At 37.3% G+C, this 21,109-nt stretch overlaps 1 protein-coding gene across 1 annotated transcript in view; it reads right to left on the reverse strand.

The window, feature by feature from the left end:
* Positions 1-21,109, reverse strand: part of LOC129001751 (putative ammonium transporter 1) — a 62,444-nt gene that overhangs the window by 3,755 nt on the left and 37,580 nt on the right. Inside the window, exons 4-10 of the mRNA XM_054429224.1 lie at positions 15,316-15,543; positions 14,702-14,904; positions 10,397-10,630; positions 8,465-8,576; positions 4,033-4,151; positions 1,043-1,169; positions 378-476 (exon numbers count right to left, since the gene is read on the reverse strand). Of these exons, the coding sequence (XP_054285199.1) occupies positions 378-476; positions 1,043-1,169; positions 4,033-4,151; positions 8,465-8,576; positions 10,397-10,630; positions 14,702-14,904; positions 15,316-15,543 (1,122 nt within the window). The remainder of the gene's footprint in view (positions 1-377; positions 477-1,042; positions 1,170-4,032; positions 4,152-8,464; positions 8,577-10,396; positions 10,631-14,701; positions 14,905-15,315; positions 15,544-21,109) is intronic.

A 21,109-nucleotide genomic window follows, 5' to 3' on the forward strand; every position in this document is an offset into this window, starting at 1 on the left:
ACGGCATTCCTAGCTATGGACGCTAGAACATATGCTAACCGCAGCACTGCTGTCAGTCTATTTTTGTCTATGGTTATACTTAACATTTCTTAAACTATTAAAAGTATCAAGTAAACCATTGCTAAATAAAATAACAAATTGTTGAAAATGTTGTTGTATACTGTTTTGATTAAATACTTCTATTAACTAAGTTTTGTGTGTGTTTATCAAAGTTATTGGCATTTATTAGTTTCTTGGAAGGGAACTGTCATAACCCAGTTCTTATTAATACCATCTAACTTCAATTTTTGGTTTGATAATTGTTTTGCAACGACCCCAATTATATACCGTAATAATATTTAACCATCCTATCAGAATTCATGTTTAACATTACTCACGTTTTTTTAGTGTGTTGTGGTTGTGGACGCTTGGTGGGTGAGATACATGCCAACCTTTCTCTGGGTATGCTGGCTCGTTGTGTTTTGAAATATCTAGTCCTGAAATACTTATAGAGTTAATATGAATACCTATGTACTACTGAATTATAGTAAAAGAAGTAGTAAGATAGTAATATTTACAAAGAGAATAAGTAAGCTCCTATACCCATTCCAAATTACATGATTCTGTCTAAGAATAATTTTAATAAAATTAAAGAGCAAATCTTGACTGTTTTAATATTTAAATTGATCTCTCATACTGTACAGAAAATTGTATAACAATGATTTCGTTATTCATGGTTTGGGTTTCAGAGATTATTATTAACACAAACAATTCAATTCATCAAATGAATTTAGCATTTTCTTCAGCTATTTTATTGTCTACTTGTCTGAGTTGAATTAACGAGTTATGAATAATGAGTTTGAATTTAAAACAATACATTTTTTATTCACAGGCATGTTAAACTAACTACACTTGAGGATGGAACACCAAAAACTGATAAGTCATTTAAAGAAAGCTTCTAATTAGTAGTTAAATTGTAACAAAAATATATAAAATATTGTACGGTATTATAACTTCATACAAATTTATATACTTGAATACTAGGGTATGCTTAGTGTCTGACCTTCAAGTTCCTCTGACTCGGACACCCTGAGTAGGTTGAGTAGTCTGAGCAGACCAAACAACAAAACACTGCAGACAGTGGACCAGATGATCATCACTAGGACTCCTACTGTATTGTGCCACAGTTGCTGCAACAATTGTTGACAAAAACTTTGTTTACTGTAAAAATCTATAATGTGTTAATTTACTGCCTTGTTTGTTATACATGTTTTCCATGGCTCATATTGGAATTTTGTGATTAAGGATAAAATCATTTAGGCAAGGCCATATAGACATTTAGAGAATCAGTATTTTGGTATTCATATAATAATTTGTACTTTTTAATAATATGAAAAATGTAGTCTTGGACTTGGGTCAACCTGTTGTATAAACTCTCATAAGTATTAAGGGCCTTGAACGAAGGATGTGATGGATTTGTAATAATCATCAAATAAAAAAAAAAAAAGCAGAGACCAATGAAAAGACAAGCGATCAAATCAAAATAACCAAAACTACCCAAGGTTCTTAAGATCAAGTTGTTATGCTCATTAAGTGGCTAATAAAGTGAATTGGTATGAAAGAAATCTATTTGACTTGAAATTAGTGACTTGATTAGTGATAAGAAGAGGTGTTCTTAAGTTTCTATGATCAAGAGAACTGTTATTAAATCTGTGAGCTCGAAGTGATTTTATTCTTTGTTTTAAGGTAATTATTGCTAGTACAACAATTGTGTAAGTCAATTCAATGAATACTTAATGTAAAAAAACTACAACTAATAAAAAGCTTGTGTAAATATGGGAATTCTTTATTTTTTAGGTGTTGCCTTCCGGATTACTTTTTAACAATATCTTCACAAAGTTTCATCATGTAGCGTATTAATAATATAGATTCTAGAGGTTAAATAGTTGCCAACATAATCCATTGACTTCTTGACGACCTCCTAGGAGCGACAACACGTCGGCTTGACAATGACACCTTGAGTGTCGAAACCAGTCGCTATCCAGACGACCAATGGATTATGTTAGCAACAAAAAGGCATTTAACCTCTAGAATATATAAGAATCCTGTTGTATACAGGGTGCCCCGGAACTCTCTACCAATATTTTAGGGCATTGCTCCTGGGTAAGAAACATACCTAAATATCATATTTAAATTGTCCGAAAGTCCTTAGTAACTCACACAGACGCCATTTTGTTTTTTTCAGTTATTAATTTTTTCTAAAGAATGGTTAAACATACGAAATGGAAACTTTGCACAAACACTTATGACAACTTGACAAAGCTACAAAAAAAATATGAAGATTTTTCAAATTCATAAAACAAAATGGCGACAATTTAAAATTTTGTTTCTTAAATAACTCAAAAACCGTTGATTTTATAAAAATTTTATATCGCCGCCATTTTGTTTTATGTTTTTGAAAAATCGTCATATTTTTTTGGTAGCTTTGTCTAGTTGTCATAAAGGTTTGTGCAAAGTTTCCATTTCGTATGGTTAACTATTCTTTAGAAAAAAGTTAATAACTGAAAAAAACAAAATGGTGGTTGTGTGAGTAACTAAGGACTTCCGGACAATTTAAATATTATATTTAGGTATGTTTCTTACCCAGGAGCAATGCCCTAAAATATTGGTAGAGAGTTCCGGGACACCCTGTATATTATATTTATTAGATTGACTTCTTAAGAATCGGAAAGTATTCACAGTAAAATACATAATTAATATTATAAAATTATCTGGTAATTGTTAAATATCAGGTATCTGATTTGCTTGAAAAGTACTGTCTAACACTTCAACATAATATAATTTTTTTGAAACTACAATAATGTTTATGTTTTACTGAGACTACAGTGATTTTACTGTCGCTTTCAACGAACAATTGAGTTGACTCTGTGACTGTGTATGTTACAATTTTTACTATGTAACCAATGTACAGCTCGTGACACCTAAGCTGGCACTTGGCCTAGCGTGGGCAGTGCACGCGGGGGGAGAGTGGTGGTAGGGAAAAGACCGGACTGGAAACATTTCCGCTGCCTCACGGGGTTGACTCCCCTTGTGTTATGTACTTGAGTGCCTTCATATGGGTCACGAGGACCGTTGATGCAACCCGCATGACGGGACATAATGTTTTTGAAATAGGTACTAGTAGCAATCGGCCAAGTGCCAGCTTAGATGTCACGAGCTGTAACACACTTTTACTTTGACCAAATTTTAGAATAATAAACGGTATCAGCAATCTGACACATACTTTCTTCCATTAGCGTGTCAACAACCTTTATTAACCTTTATTATTTTGCATGGGTAAGCAGTAGGAGAAACTATGAAATTTTATACGGAAAATCACAAAAGTTGCAACAACTTTTGAAACGTAATTTTTACAGCAATGGAGAGTTGCACTATTTTGTTTAGAATTATAAAGATACTAATTTCAATCAAAAACAGTTTTTTTTCAAAAATCTGATTTTCTGTTTTTTTTATGGGAAAATAACATAAGTTACAATAACTTTTGAAGAGCAAATTTACAGCAGTGGGAGTTAACCATTATGTTCATAATTTAACAGGCTGTAGCATACTAAATTTTTATCAAAATCACTTGTGTCATTTTTGAGGAAATGAGATTTTTACTTTATTTTATATGTTTTATGGGTGAATCGCCATTAAAAATACAATTTTCAAAAAAAGGAAAAAACGCCTGGAGATATATTGGATTAGTACATACCATATTCCATCAAAATCGGACCACAGGTGTGGTCTAGCTACATTTTGAAAGTTTTGAACATTTATCATGGGTAAGACTAACTATGATATTTTATAGGGAAAATCACAAAACGTAATTTTTACAGCAATGCACCACAGTTGCACTGGGGAGTCCAACAGTTGTACTGTTTTGTTTAGAATTATCACTGTTCGTCAATCAAAAGAGCAGAGAACATATAGTTGCATGTTGATTTACATGGTTCTCATTAAATTTTGCAGATTTTATGAAGTTTGTCTCATTAAAATAAATACAATACTAACAGCAACTGACTCGTTGTCGACTCCATATGCAAGACCTCCTTTAGAAAAGATAGGCATAGCAATCACACCCCAAACTCCTGCTCCGAAATGAACTGCCACTGCATCCAATGGGTCATCCACTGTAAAAATGATAACAGCATAGTTTACCAAGTGACTTTGGATTCTGCTAGTAGAATTCTCAACCTATGGTAAAAGCTGGAGTTTGTCAATGTATGTTTCATATCCAGTTTTGTTAAAGAATGCTACGACTAAATGTTTTCCTCATATTTAGGGTAAATATCTTACTGATATGCGCATTTTACTCTTTGTTGATATAACAGGGACAAGAAATTAGTTAATGTATATTGTTTTATCAGTTGTTAAGTAGTCAGTGAAAATTTGTGCTGATACAAAAATGTTGTTTGACATCTTGAATCAAGGATTAAAATTGAACACTTTCTATGAAGTGTATGAATCCAGGTTATTATGTTGTTAATCATTATAGTATCATCACAATAAAAATCAGGCGCCCTGGGATGCGGGGAACAATCCCAGACATTACCCTTGCATCTGAGTCTCTTTTGCCAAGGATCAGAGCCTGGAGAGTCCTGGAGGATTACACGGCCAGTGACCACCAGTACATAATTTTTGATGTCCTGGATGGTCATCAGTGACAAGTAGCCGCATTTCGAAGTTAGACGTGGCAAAATTCAATGAAGCCATCTTAGGACGAACGCCGGTGGTTCCTCCCGCAGAGGCGTTAGTTACATCCAAGATGGGGCTGATCGTCTTGGCTTGTGATGAGTCTATGCCTCGCAGGAGATCTTGGTGTAATAAGCGACCTGTGTACTGGTGGACTGCCGAGATTGCAGAATTACGTCGGGCAGCATTGAGAGCCAGAAGACTTGCTACCAGAACCAGAGAACCTGTAGACAGACGTCGTAAGTCGGATGCTTACAGAGTGGTTAGGAGGTCTCTTTGTCGAGCCATCATCCGGAGTAAACGCAGTTGCTGGGAGACATTAAGGGACGATGTTGATTCCAACCCGTGGGGCCTGGGTTACAAACTTGTAACCAAGAAACATGGCACCCGCTCTCCACCTTCCATCATGGATGGGGTCACTATGGAGAGGATAGTCGAGTCCCTTTTCCCAGCTCATACGTTGCGCCCACTGCGGGATTTCGGAAGGGTGGATGACGTACCACTTTTCAGTCTTGGATAGATGGAGGCAGCCGTCCTATCCCTGAAGAACAATAAGGCTCCTGGACCCAGTGGGGTGCCTGGCAAAGTCCTCAAGAAGGTTTTGATTACTAACCCCTTGATCCTTTTGATTCCCCTCGTGCTGGAAAACAGCTAGGCTTGTGCTTGTTGGTAAGGGGAAGGGAGACCCAGACCTGCCATCCTCTTACAGACCTCTGTGTATGTTGGATACGGCTGGCAAAGTCCTCGAGAAGTTGATCCGTTCCCGGCTAAATTCAGCCATGGTTGCTGCGGAGGTCCTGTCCCCTCGTCAGTATGGATTCAGGATGGGTTTCAGGATGGCTACGGTTGACGCTATTGAAGAGGTGAAGCAAGCCGTGATGAGAGCTGAGGATTTTAACCACTACTCTCGTAGGGTTGTGCTGCTCGTAACACTCGATGTGCAAAACGCATTTAATTTCGCGAGGTAGTGTGATATGCTGGATGCTCTGGAGAACACCTTCTACGTTCCGGCATACCTCATGCGTATCATAGAGGATTATCTCCGATTCCGCCTCCTCATGTATGACGTACACTACGGAAGGCCCACGGACAATGAGTGTCACTTCCGGTGCTGCCCAAGGTTCCATACTTGGCCCAGACCTCTGGTATGTCGCTTATGACAGCCTACTGAGGTCAGAAATGCCTGAGGAAACTGTTTTGGTTGGGTATGCAGATGACATTGCAGCTTTGATAGCTGCACATAGCGTTGAGCTGGCTAAGCCAAAGCTGAACCGAGCTATGCGTACCATAAACGCATGGATGGCAGACCATGGTCTCTCACTCGCTTTGAGCAAAACTAAGATCGTGATATTAACAAAAAAATGGATTGACACCATCAAACACATCATGGTTGAGGGTGGGGGCCGTCGAAGTCCAGACCGTTCATACTGCCAAGTACCTTGGGGTTATGGTGAACAGCAAACTTAGCTGGCAGGACAAGATTTTCCGTACGGCAGACAAGGCAGCTAGGTCTTAGCCAGTTGATGGCCAATGTCGGAGGGCCTCAGTCTCGGTCCAGTGCTAGAAGGCTGTTAATGTCTTCTGTCCAGTCCGTACTCTTGTACAGTGCGGAGGTGTGGGCAGACGCTCTCAATAAGGAAGGTATATATACGGCTTGCCCGTGTGCAGCGTCAGGCAGCACTAAGAGTAGCATCTGCCTACCGAACAGTGTCCAAACCCCCCCCGTCCTGGTGGTTGCTGGAATCATAGAAAGGCAATTTATCAGCGCCGTGGGGAGGACCAGGCACGAACAGAGGAACGCACCCGCACCTATCAGCTGTGGCAGGAGAGCTGGGAGCAGGAGACACAGGGACGCTGGACCAGGCGACTGATACAGCAAGTCCAACCTTGGGTTAATCGGGGATACAGAGAGGTGGACTTCTACCTCACCCAATTTCTGATAGGTCACGGATTTTTCCGGTCGTACCTGTTCAGGATGGGACAAGCCGTGTCACCCGATTGCATATACTGCCCAGGCATTCCCGATGAAGTAGAACATACCTTTTTCCACTGCCAGCGTTGGGAAAGGCCCCGCCTGGAGGCTCAACAGTTAGTAGGACTGCTGTCGGTGGACACGGTCATACCGATGATGACGGAGGGTGAGGACAGTTGGACCTGTGTGTCACATTACATCCAGGGTATTCTCCGCGCCAAGAAACTCGACCTTGGCCAGGATGCGGTGTAGGTCATAAAGAATCTAAATGCCAGAAACGATGAGAGCCCTGAGGGCTTAGGTCACATGTTGGCCTGAATTGAAGTAATGTGACAAACAATTCCAGGTCTGTGTCCAACCAAGTAGAGGGGGATTTTTTATTGAGTAGTCTGTGATAAATTCAGGAGTCTCACACTACAGGCTGGCTACCTGTGTGCGTAAAAGCATTTTCCCTCCTCTCCTTTAAAAAAAGAGATCATCACAATAAAAAAAACCAGCTATATATTAAATTACAAAATAAAAATAAAAACTGATGTAATAACACAAGGTTAGTGTGTGTGTTTTACTACTTTTACCTCCATTGGTTGGTTACTATCTAAGCATAACCTGACTTTTTAGAATTTGAAAACAATCAAATGATTAAGATTAAAGTTGGAGTTTGTACAGGGTGCGGCAAAAAACCAATCTATAATTTAAATTATTAATAACTAAAAAATTTACAGTGATGTAATATGTTTGATTGGTATTACAGACTGGTATTGATTTCCATTAACGAAAACTAACATATTACACCAAAACTTTCAAACACCTTAATTAGGATTTCAAGAGTCAGTTTGGCGATCTCTTGAGTAATGGCCTCTTTTAGTTCGCCCAATGTGCAGGGCTTGTTTGTGTACACTTGTGACTTTGGCCTCAAAACTTATGTTGCAAAAATTCCTCACAGCATTGACTGTGCGTGCAGTAGCGCCATCCTGTTGAAATCACATTCTTATCAGGACTATGCATTTTCCCCGAAGTTCTGGGATGAGGAAGTTTTGTAACATAAACAGATAGTGTGTTCCAAATTCACCATAACTATTCGGCCACCTTCTTCAAAGATGGCCTGAGCACACAAGTTTTTGTGACACACCATACACAGTGACGTCAGTGGGTTTTAATTGCTGAACAAAAGCCAATTTGTATGGATGATACAAATTTAGATCGAACCCCAAAATTTGTCTAACCGAGCGGTCAGGTTCAAAGCAGCCGCTTGTTATGGGCGGGCCTACGAGGACGGTTTTCCACAGCAGCACAAACTTGATATTGTCTGGCATTCTAGCTGACCATGGACGGTCTGTCGGCTTCTTTTTCAATGTAGGACCCGTTAAGCTGGGTTTTCCTATGCGCGGAAGTGAAGCGCGGAGAGCGAACTCCGCTTGTCTTAGGCAATTTAATGTTACTGTTTTCCTATAAGCGGAGAGGAATGCCATGTTAATCGCTTTTCCGCTCTCCGCCCTCCGCTCTCCGTGCTCCACTTCCGGGTCTAGGAAAACCCGGCTTTATTCTTAAGGTAGTAAACACCGCATGGTTTGCTATGCGACGGAAATTCTCCATATCGACCTAATTGTCGACACCTAATTGACCACTGCTCCATGACTACTGACAATGACGGCGCTTAGGCTTTCCAACAAGCCTACCCCCACCTCCCTCAGACGCATTGTTGCTGAATGGTGCGCCGCAGAAAATAGATCAATTTTTTGCCCCACTCTCTGTACATGTTCACAATATGGTTATTTTTACCTCTTAAGTAAATAACAAAAGACCGAAGTACCAGATAGACGGGACACGCGATTGCTCCGGTTATAATGGCTCCCAGAGTGGAGTAAATATCTGCTGCTGCACATATTGATACCTGCAATCATAATATAAGGCCATCTACAGTAAAATTGTATGTTATATGGTTTGTTAAATTATATTCATAATGACAACGATTGTTTTATAAATAACTTTAAAGATTGTCTTTAAAAGCGATAGGCTTTGAAATTTAGTTACATTCAAATATAATATTTTTACATTTAATTTAGCCTTATAGCATTGAGCCATTGATTACATTCCTTTTATAAACAAATTGATTCTTTATTGATTTTGTTACCTGTACATTAAATTGATGCAGCAGTTGCATTTGTAAGTAATGTCAATATTAAGCTATGATTTCACATTGCCATGCTATGTTAGGCCAAGAACACACCCACCTTACAAAATTTATTCATGCTTTTTAAGCGTGAATTTGGACAATACATTAAGAAGTATGAGGCAGGCCACATTAGGGGAAAAAACACACATGAGCGTGTTAACATGCAAAGCAAGTTTTTCTTACGAAGTTTGGTGAGAGGAAATGCACGTGTATTCTCTACTGGAGCTCTTTGGGCAACCCCCCTGAATTTGGTAGCGGGGAGCGGCTTATGGCAGTGAACACACTCCCCATAAGATAAGATAGTTAAGATTATTTTTCATGGAATTTTACTGATTTTAGACATCGCTGTTGCATTTTCAGTTACGGTTGGGTTTTCAGTTAATATTGCTGTGAAGTGTACGTGTAACTATTTTATCAACGTTATATTATTCAGTTTGACGATTCTACACACCACACGTATTTTTTATATTTCTAATCTACTAATTTTTTTTGTAAGATTATTTATTTTTTATTTTCTGTAGTTTGCTACCTGGCAAGTTGTTACGACTTATATAAGACTGTTTAATATTTCAGTATCTGGGGACCGAGCTTTGCTCGGGAAAAATCATTAGTTTACTCTGAAAGCAGTCTTAGTATTGCAGATACATTAGTCCATTCCCGAACTCCACAAACTGTTCACCATTACTACTTCCTTACCACTCTCTACGTCGTGGACCTGTTTCCCTCCCTTTCCATAGCATTTTAGGATTGCAGATACATTAATGTAATTGCCACAGACAGTTCCCACACTCTAAAACTGTAATATCTTATAGTTTTAAATTCTGTTTTAGCATTTATAAAAAAATATTAGACTGTCGTCTGGAGGTGTGATTGGCTGGTATAAGTTTGCATAGCTCAAGTGAGTGTGGAGGGGGAAGTGTGAATCATGGACACAGGCAATTTTTATTGCTAATGTGGCATGCTCTAACTTATCTTGTAAGCTGGCAAAAAAAAAAAAAAAAAAAAAAAAAAACTTATCTCGTAAGGCTGCTTTGCCTTTGAAATCCCGTCTACTTATCTAGTAAGATGACAAATTACAAGTGTGTTCCTGGCCTTAGGAATGTTATATATTATAGCGGTGCTTAGGGAGGTATAGGGCTGTTTTAGATTGGCTACCGAGGTGTCTATAAATACCTATTGCAATGCCATAGTAAGACTTAAGCGATCCACATAATGTTATAGAGAGGTTGAAATATGCAGATTTTATGCTTGCTGAACTGTAAATAGTTGTCATCAAAACACGAGTGATAATTATTAAAATCCCTTTAACGTTTGTGTATATTGGTAAATGTTGAAAATTATAATCCACTACAATTGACTGCAAATATCCACACTACTTTGTTAGACAATTTACACTATATCAAATATAGTCGTTTTAATTTTTCTATGACAAAAGTTGTTGTTACAAGTACCGTAAGTTATTTTTCTGATACTAAACTCCTACCACATAATAACTCTATTCCCTAAAGGTAAGGGATTGGCGAGGAGGTAGCCCTTACCATGCCTGCCAGGACAGCGTTGAGTGTTGTAGAGAAGGCCCAGGTAGGGGGCCCCAGTAGCCCCACCTTGCTCAACACCAGCACCACCACTGCGGCCCCACTGCCCCCCATGATGGTACTGGTGATAGACCGAGCCACTATCTCACTGTCCCCAGGCTGTGAGATGTGTCCTAGAGATCCTCCGTTGAAAGCCAGGAACCCAGATACCAGTAGTAGGCCTCCAATGCCTACCAACTAACACAAGAAACATGGTTAACTAAAGCATCCTAGATTAGTAGGCTTACCGTACATTACAAAAGATTTATCTGAAATATCAATAGGTTTAATTGGAAAATAGAACTGCTGGTAAGTTACTACTGTATTAGAAACATGGTTAATTAAAGCATCTTAGATTAGTACCGTACATTACGAGAGATTTATCTGAAACATCAATAGGTTTAATTGAAAAAGAGAACTGCTGGTACTACTGTATTAGAAACTTGGTAAAGGTGTCTAAAAAAGAAAGGTCTTGGTATTTAGGTGTGTAATTAAAAGGGAAATAAAGAGAAATAATGGGGCTCTGCCCCAGTGGCCTTTAAAGTTCACATGTTATTCTTATGAAGAAATTATTTTGTTATGACCAGCTGGATAATTTTACGCTATCATTATTTGAAACAACTGTTAACATTTGAATTGCAATTCAAAGAAACACGAGCTATATACCCCTATTTAATGTTAAAATTAAACATTTATTAATATTATTTTAGAAAAAGAAACTAAGGAAATGTTTTAAATAAATGAAATTTTTATACTGTGTCCTGTAAGAAACATAATAATATATATTTTGGAGTCCTTTGAACTTTTATCATTCAATACATACAACACTAGTGAGTTTTAGTACGTAAGCATTTATTATGTGTTTTCAAATCTTTTTATTGGCCTATCAGTAATTGCAGCATACAATTAATACAGCTGTTCATAAAGTGCCATCCTACTTAATATTATAAATGAGAAAGTTTGGATGTATGGATGTATGTTTGTGACAAGTGAACGCGAAAAATACTGGTCGGATTGGGCTGAAATTTGGCATGATGATAGCTCACATTCCCGATTAACATATAGGCATATTCTTATTTCAAAAATCCTTTTGGGCTCCGCCCCAGTGGCTCTGGAGTTTCCCATGTTAAATGGAATTATTGAATCTTAACAGCTGTTTCAATTAAACAAGTTGGTTCTGTTCTATGATGTTCAATAGCATCTAAGTTACAAGGATTACCAACAGGGTGCAGCACTATTATTTCTTTTACATTTATGACAACAGCTATTTGCAACCAAAAGGTGAGTGAGCGTAGCGAACGAGCTAACCTGAAGGCAAGTGAGCGCAGCGAACGAGCTCCAACCTAAAGGTGAGTGGCGTAGCGAACGAGCTCCAACCTAAAGGTGAGTGAGCGTAGCGAACAAACTTCAACCAGGACGTGATTGAGCCATGCGAACGTTATAATCTTGAAAATTAAGAAGTTAAACGGGGCAAAACCCGCGGGTTACAGCTAGTCTATAAGTATAAAAGAGGATTTTTGTATATATATTTGTTTGTTTGTTTGTTGGCAGTGATAAACTCAGACACCACTGAACCGATTGCCACGAAACTTGGTACATACGTGTAGAATGTCATGGAATAGGTTTAAACACCATCAATTTCGTGATCCGTCCAATCGGCTCCGCCCCAGTGGCTCTGGAGTTTCCCATGTTAACCTTATGAGAAATGGAATTAATGAATCTTAACAGCTGTTTCAATTAAACAAGTTGGTTCTGTTCTATGATGTTCAATAGCATTAAAGTTACAAGGATTACCAACAGGGTGCAGCACTATTATTTCTTTTACATTTATGACAACAGCTAATTTGCAACCAAAAGGTGAGTGAGCGTAGCGAACGAACTTCAACCTGGAGGCGAGTTAGCGTAGCGAACGAGCTAACCTGGAGGCGAGTTAGCGTAGCGAACGAGCTAACCTGGAGGCGAGTTAGCGTAGCGAACGAGCTAACCTGGAGGCGAGTTAGCGTAGCGAACGAGCTAACCTGAAGGCAATTGAGCGCAGCGAACGAGCTCCAACCTAAAGGGGAGTGAGCGTAGCGAACAAACTTAAACCAGGACGTGATTGAGCCATGCGAACGAGATAATCTTGAAAATTAATAGATGTGCAAATACGTTGAATTTATTTACTTTACATCGTATTTTACTAAATTATCATGTAGTTTTGGATACAGTTTGGTGTGGTTAAGTGAATGTTTGAAAGTGATTATTCACAGTGCAGTTACCCTTTACATTACCATTATAATGTAATTTACAATGTGTATAAAAAATCCTTTGTAGTGTTTTCTGTTGCCTGTTTAACTTTCGTATTTTATCTAAATTTAAAATAATGCCACCAGTGGCAGTAACATGAAGAACTGCGAGTGGCTGGAGGGAACACAAACGTGACTGCTTGCATCAACCTTTCAATGTGACAGATACAGAGTGGCAGTACCACCGTGGTGATACATTAAATCTCGGACAAATAAACATAAAATTTTTTTACATTGTGGCAGCTTACATTTTAAGCAAGAAAAAACTGGCCGAGACAGTTCAAATGTTATTCTTTGTTGCTATAAATGAAAGGTTCGTTTACATAATTTGCGGAATTCACCATACTTTCAGGAACTTATTGGAAACTCCCAATCTGAAAACAGGGCTGTGAGGCTTGGATCCAGAAATGATCTGGATAAAATTTGCCAATTCAATTTCGCCTTTGCCATGGTCAGCTCTGAAACTCATTTAGATGAGAGGATCACACAGGGGATCTACAATTTAAAGATCCATGACCCGTTTTACCACCGGTAGATAATCTCATTCCTCAAGAAGGTCACGATCCTGAATACGCACATACCTTTTAGTAGGAAATTGGCACTGGAATCCAACAGCGCATGTAAAACAATTAAAAAAAAAAATCAATGAAAAAATATGCGGGAAATAGGGTCACAATGCCAACCCATTTGCCCAATCTTTTAAACTGTGGCAGAAATTTGTTGTTTTACAAGAGCTTCGAGGAGTCAAGTGAGATTCTTATGTGCATAGTAAGATACAAGAAGTTACTTCCCTCGCTACAATGATGCTACCTGTATAGATGTCGCAGCTATTTTAAAGCTAAAAACAGAGCACCACCAGGCCAAATAATTTTTTTTTCTTTTTTTTATGAATAGTGTTAAACGTGAATCCGTTCTAGATACGTCAATAAATCCATTCTTATGTTCCCAACCGGAGACTTTGGTTGGGGCACCTAATTTAAACATATCTAAACAGAACATATTGTAGAAATAATTTAACAATGCTGTAGTGTCGTAGGCCTACTGGTTAGCCTCAAGAGAGGGATTTAGCTTGGTACATTATGTCTGAAAAGCTCACTTTACAGTGTATGGTTGACATCTGCATTCTCATAGAAGGCACCCGCCCACAGTACATAAGAGATAACCAAAGCAGTATGAGAACGGATCTATATTTAAATATTGTACCGGTACCGTAGATTACTGTACTTTTATAATGTCTTACAACATTATATTTTTCACATTTATATAATCAGTCATAGAAATTACGATTGAGGTTTTGCTGTTAATATTTTTTTCTTCATTATTTTATTAAAAGTTGCAGTTTTGCTCAATTTCCAGTAACAGGTTATCTAGTAATTGTTAAATTGTGTCACAAACGATTGTACATAGTCATGAAATGGTTGCTACTCGCTGTAATTAATTTATAACATACACAGAATCAGAAAATCTTTAATACTCTAACTTTACGGTAAAAAGGTCTTGGACTTTTTCCTGAAACCCTAAAAATTCATATATATGATCCTTCTCAAGGCCAAAAAAGTTTAGGCTGGTTAATAATAATATCTGAACATAGAACCTAGATACCTATACTGTACATAGAACGGGTATGTTCTTAACTAATTATGATTCAATATTATTAATTACTCCAATTACAAAACCAAAAACCTTACTATAACATTTTGTTTCTGAAAAACATTAAGTATGTAACATAATATTGAAAATGCTAAAGTTGCCTTTAGGACAGCAGAATGAAACAGCTTTTTATTAGGAAAAAATATAATTCATTACAGCCCCAACATTCGGATGGTGAGATTTTCCTGGATAACTTTTATTAATTGATTTGATAAAAATTGGTTCAAATCCATCAAAAGTGGAGGCTGCTGTTTTCTCATGTTTGATTTTGGTTATCATAATAACGGATAAAATAGCTTTTCAATAATGTGTATACATATTTTAAGATACCTACTGGAACTGAATGTCCAGGCTTCTCCACAACCAGTCCATTTTCAAAGCGACCTATGCGAGGACCAACAAAGGCAGCAGCAATGAAGGAGCAGACCCCAGCCACTGCATGGACCACTCCACTACCAGCAAAGTCTCTGTAACCCAGAGTGGCCAGGAACCCTCCTTCCCCCCAGGCCCAGTGGGACACTACCGGGTAGACAAACCCTGCAACATCCAACATTCAATATACTTACAACCTGTTAGATCTTATACTATTTAGCCATACATAATAGCCAGGGTTCAAAGCAATAAAATAACAAAAATATAATTTATTCGTCCAAGTAGGAGTCATTTTGAGGTCACAATACAAAGCATGTTCTCAATACTCAATTTAACTATTTTTTGTGGGACAAGGTCCACTTCGCCAAGCTTAATAGAAGCAAGGAAAATACACACAAAAAATAAAATAAAAACAAATGTAATTATTTATGTGTGAATACCTGTGCTATTTTTGAATATTTTCTCCCAAAAGTTTTAACTTTTGAAATATTTACCATGCCTATCCTTATCACCTGAATGCAAGTGTAATTGCACAATCAGCAATCTGAACTTTTTATCAAGAAATTAAATGCACACCTGATATGACAGAGCTGTAGACGATGTAGGCAGCAAAGTTGCACCGTTCAGCTACAGCTCCAGAGATGATAGTAGCAGCAGTGGCTGCAAATATGAACTGGAAGAACCAATGAGCCATGGATGTCTCACTAACCCCCACGCCAGCCCACCACGAGTAGCCCAGCAGACTGTTGCCTGGACTGTAGGCGAGGGAGTAGCCCACCAGCCAGTAGCAGATACCACATATAACTGGGGAGAAAACGAGGACTAGGGGAACTACTTTCAAGGCTTTTAGTTACAAAATATGGTTGATCATTCAATGAATAAAATACTTCCCATTCGGTACGTCATCGGATTTATTATAACTGTGTTAGCTGGTCTCTCATCCTTCTATTGGAAGTACCTTTAAATAGTATTAAAATCGTATTGGTGGATCTTTTGTGGTAAAATCTGTTTATTGAGGAGGCATGTTCTTACTTCAAAGGGAGGTCCAACCTTAAGCTGACTATTTTTTCCTTCGTGTTGTCAGTTATCATACTTCTGAGCCAATGAATAACCATAATAATGTGCCATGATTGGGATTGTGACCGGGGGCGTAACCGGGATCGAATTAAATTAATAAGAATACTTTAGTGAGAGGTAAAAGAATGTTTAATCATTATTCAAATAAAGTGGATGGACAATATGATAAAGATAATAATAAAGACAATAATAAATACCCCCGCCGCAGCAAACCTGCCGTCTAAGCGAATTTCCATTTGGCTGAATTGATTTTCAATTGGTCTATTTAAATAACATTAGGTTTAACGAGTACCTAGGTTTGCTGCTACAAGGAAACTAATAAATAGTGTGTTTTAAGTAAAATAATTATTGCTTAGTATAAAATGAATATATTTGCCAAGTTTGATCAAAAGATATCCATAAACAAGCAAACTACAACATTTTACAATATTCTCCATAAGAATAACATGGGAATTTTAAATTTAATTTTTTTTTTTGTTTTCTCCGTAACCAATAATTGTACAAAAACACTTTGATATAATGAATTGTTTGTTTTTTAAGCTCTTTAAGAAGGTTTAGAGAAAAATTGGAAAATTTTGTGTTTTGAGGGTATTTATTCACACAAATTATAAATGAAATCAATTATTATAAAAATGATTACGATTAACATCAATCAATCACTGACTTTAAAAAGTTAGTTAGCCTGGACAATCACAAAAATTATAAAGTTGAAATATTAATAAAGTAATCGCCTTACCAAAAACCCGGTGACCGGCGAAGTGTCCCCGTGAATAGACTGGGGCCAAGTGTCTTCCTTTCGGTCAACTCCAACCTCAGTCTCTCCAAAGTACAATTGCTAAGTCTACGGTTTTTGTGGGTGGGTCGATTGAGCAAACTACGTGTCATCAAGAATTCTGTCTACTAAATGCCAATGTTCTGACACTGGTATATGCATTGTGAAATCCATTTACCAGGTCTTTTACTTTTGAAATATAATCCCAAAATTTAGAAAATAATTTTTGGTGACTACTCGTCACAAATGAATAGCATAATTTTGAGAAATTGGTCCCGGGGTTGTACTGTTAAAGCTGGAATCCCTTGACGACATGCGGATGACAGTATCATTTACAGCATCAATTACATAAAGTGTTGTCAATATAATCTCTCTTGGGAATGTTAGGTGTAGTGGAATATACTGCTTAGTGTAGTGAAGCTGGTTTTTATTCTTGAACTTTTAGGGGCCTCGTTCATGTGGCTGTGTGGCTTCATTGGTAACAAATAGTGCAAATGACATAGCAATGCTGCATTTCCAAAAAGCAAATACAGTACTGTACAGCCAGTTACATAAATAGTGATGTTTACATGCATTCTTGTTAATCAACGTATCTTATAAAGTATGGAGATCTATTTTAAAGCAAAATGGCCTTTCTATCATGACTGTAGCTGCTTAAATGGTAATTACTCGTTATGCCATTTGTTTACAGTCAAAGTGTAGTGTTATTTAAAACAATCTAACGAGCAAGTGGACCACGGTCCGTAATAGGCCACTGCAAATTATCTGGCAAGATAGGTACTGTTTTAGGCAAGGTTTCTGTGTTTGGATGTTAATAGACGATAAGAGCACAATGAACTTCTTCTGCAGATGAATAATATCTGTTGGTTAAGAGAAATATAAGCCAAATTATAACTTCTTTGTGGATGTAGTGTAGCCCACACACTGACTTTATATCTACCCCCATAAGCTTTAACCCCCATAAAATGGTGCTTCCACCCCCACAATCACTAGGGACTCTTCAGATTCCAAAACCTAATGGTAAGCACTACGTTTCCTATAAGTTTCATGAACGGACTAATTTTTATGTTTTCTACTAGTCTTTAGTATAATTTTACCTGTACTAATAGTATTTTTTAGGCTGTTGCTCGGTGCACTTTGAGACATTTTTAGAGATAAATTTAATGGGTTTTGTTGCTGAATAGCGCTAGTAAACATGCACAACCCTTTTCGTTAGCCTAATAACATTCAAGGGCTCTATTTTCACTAAGCTGAATGAATACATCAAACTAACCTCTGTGAAAAGTTTGCAGCAAATTGCAATTTTCCAGATTTATGAATTTACATACAACATTATTAAACATTTAATCCAGTTGCTGTAAACCACTATTAATTTAACAAAATATGGCTCATATTGGCAACGTGCCCTTCTGCACTCGTATTATGACGATAGTGTAAACAAATCTAGGAAGGGAACTTTAAAAGGCTTCTAGGGCAGAGCCCTAAGGGAATTTACTTCGTTTTTCTTATTGATGGCTCATCTACAGACCGAGATCTTTCTTTGGACACCTCTACCAAGTATCTACGCCCAGCCGTTCTCTCAAATCAGTGGAGACAAAGTTTCCAATTAAATATTTAGATTCCCCCATGTTAATCTTATGGGGGAAAACACAACTTTGATGGAAGATCCTGCCCAAACTAATAAAGATTTCAAAAAATGAAAAACACTTTGCACTACTACAGACCAGGGCCATTTCTTTGACACTTTAATCATCAAAATCGGTCCAAAAATTAGAGAGGAGTTCTGTTTGCAAAAATCGGCTTAGCGTATTATATATATACTAGGTGAAACCCGTCGAAATCGACGGTTACTTTCAAGGCTTACGATAATTCATCTAACTGCGATAAATTAAGTGAAATTATACATATTTTGAGCATTTAGCATTGTTTTTGTTTAAAGAGTAATAAGTGTAAAAACAATAATGATATTAATTGTGTTAGTTACCAAAAATGGTTGATCATTCAACGAATAAAATATTTCCCATACCGTACGTCATCGGAGTTATTATTAGTATGTTACCTGGTATCTCTTCCTTTGGAAAGACCATAAAATAGTATTAAAAGGGTATTAGTGGATCTACGGAAGTGTTTATATAAACACTTGCGTGATTTCATCAGTGTAATGTAGATTAATCTATGATTTTATTTGAAAAAAATATCAGTTTGTTGGGAAGACACGTTCTAACTTCAAAGGGAGGTTTATCCGTTACAGTGTAAGTTTGATTTTTCCTTCGTCACGTCACGTCAGTTTATCGTACTTCTGTGCCAATGAATAACCCTCTATCATAGTTTTGAGAAATTGGTTGTGGGGTTACTGTTAAAGCTAGAATTAATTGACTTGGGGGATGTCAGTTAGTTGTCTCAGCCTTATCAATTACTTACATAAAGTTGTCAATATAATCTCTCTACGGAATGTTAGGTGTAGTAGTGGAATATACTTGAAGTGAAGTTGCCTTTTATTCTTGAACTGGAGCCTCCTCGTTTATATGGTCGTGCGGCTTCATTGGCAGCAAATAATGTAAATAGCATAGCAATGTGGCATTTCCAAAAAGCAAAAAATACTGTAAATTGGCTGTTACGTAAATATTGACGTTTACATGCATTTTTAGCGAATTTCCCATATAGGGAATAAGCTATTACCGTAGTACTCATGGTAAGACCTGGACCCAGGACCGATTTTTTTTTTCATTTTGAGGTCCCTAGAGGCCAAAAACACCATCCGTTAAAATTCATATATATATATATATATATATATATATATGTCCGTTAGCGCGATAACTCGAGCAAAAATGATCCGATTTTGATTAAATTTTGTACAAACATGTAAACCTACGTTTATTCAAACGAGTTCGCGAACCAGCATGATCGGACCATGGGAACGGGGGTTTTAAGGGGGCTTTTATGGGGTAAAAATGGGTTTTCCCCATTTTTGACCCAAAAAACATAAAATTTTGCAATTTCTTTCCAAACTATTTTGTAGAGCTTAAAAAAACAAATAATTTAGTATATTGAAGCGTTATAATGCGCCTAATGGTTACGGATAAAATTACAAAAAATTTTAAATTTTAAATTCCAATGTTATTCTTATGAAGAATAAGTAAACTGTTGTAGTTTGCTTGTTTATAAACATATTTTGCCCAAATTTGGAAAATGTGTTTATTTCTCACTAACTATTAAAATTTTACATAAAAAAACACTTTTACCCTCCCTGTCGCAGCAAACCTAAGTATGTTTTAAACTGATTCTATTTAAATAGGGAATAAATGTGATATTTTTAAGGAGACATTTTAGTGTAAATCTATTCAGGGAAATGGAAATTCGCTTAGTCTGCAGGTTTGCTGCAGCGGGGGTATTAATCAACGTATCTTAAAGGATGATGTAATCTAGTAATCAGGAATATATGACCTTCCTGTCATGACAGTAGCTGCTTAAATAGTATTTACTCATTGTGATATTTTTACAGCCAAACATGTCGTGTTATTTTCAATAATGTTACCAACCCAGTGGGCCACGGTCCGTAATATAGGCCACTGCAAATAATTTGTCAAGATAGGTACCATTTTAGGCAAGGTTTCTGTGTTTGGATGTTATTAGACACGGCAAGAGCACAATAAACTTCTTCTGCAGATGAATTATCTGTTGGAGAAGTATGATCCGAATTATATACGGTAATATCACAATGCGTGTTTTAGCATTTTGTAACTATATAGGTAAGTTACAGAGATTTTTTTAGACTGCTGCTCAGTGCAATTTAAGAATGTATTTTTTAGAGATAAATTAAATGGTTTTTGTTGCTGAGTAGCGCTACCGTAGTAAACATGCACAACCCTTTTCGTTAGTCTTATAACATTCAAAGGCTCTCTAAGAGTTCAAGTTCTTATTTGTACATACATATCTATATTATGTTTTCACTAAGATGAATGAATACATCGAAGTAACCTCTCTGAAAAGTCTGCAGTATTTTGGCAGTTTTCCAGCTGAATGACTTTTTAAATCATGCACTTATTTCTACACAAATATTTTAAAATGTTTGTCTACGTCCATTCCTACAAGTCGCAGGCACAAGTCGTGGCACATGTCGAGACCATGTCGCGGCACTTGTCGCACGTAGTTTGTCATGCCGTTTCCATTCCAGGCACAAGTCCCGCGACTACAACTGGAAGACAAGGTATTATTGTGGTGTGGTGGGGTTCGGTGGCTGATTTGGATTATATTGTTATTTACTTTCCGTAAATTTTATAACACGTACAATGCTGATCAAGAAGTTATTTAGATTATATTGTGTTCTATAAATCGCCATGGATGACATAACATCCTCTATTTTTTTTTTTTTTTTATTTATGGCTGGTGCATACTTAGAAGAACTTAGAAGAAAACGGAGAAAACGACCTAGATGGTGGATAAGAAGTTATTTTGGCTAAAAGACCTTCACTCATATTTGGGTTAAAATCTGCACATAGTAGCGGCCCCATCTTAAATAAT

This window comes from Macrosteles quadrilineatus, unplaced genomic scaffold (assembly GCF_028750875.1).
Source record: "Macrosteles quadrilineatus isolate MER2022 unplaced genomic scaffold, UCM_ALF_1.0 Scaffold_1__1_contigs__length_201487025, whole genome shotgun sequence".
Classification (NCBI taxonomy): domain Eukaryota; kingdom Metazoa; phylum Arthropoda; class Insecta; order Hemiptera; family Cicadellidae; genus Macrosteles; species Macrosteles quadrilineatus.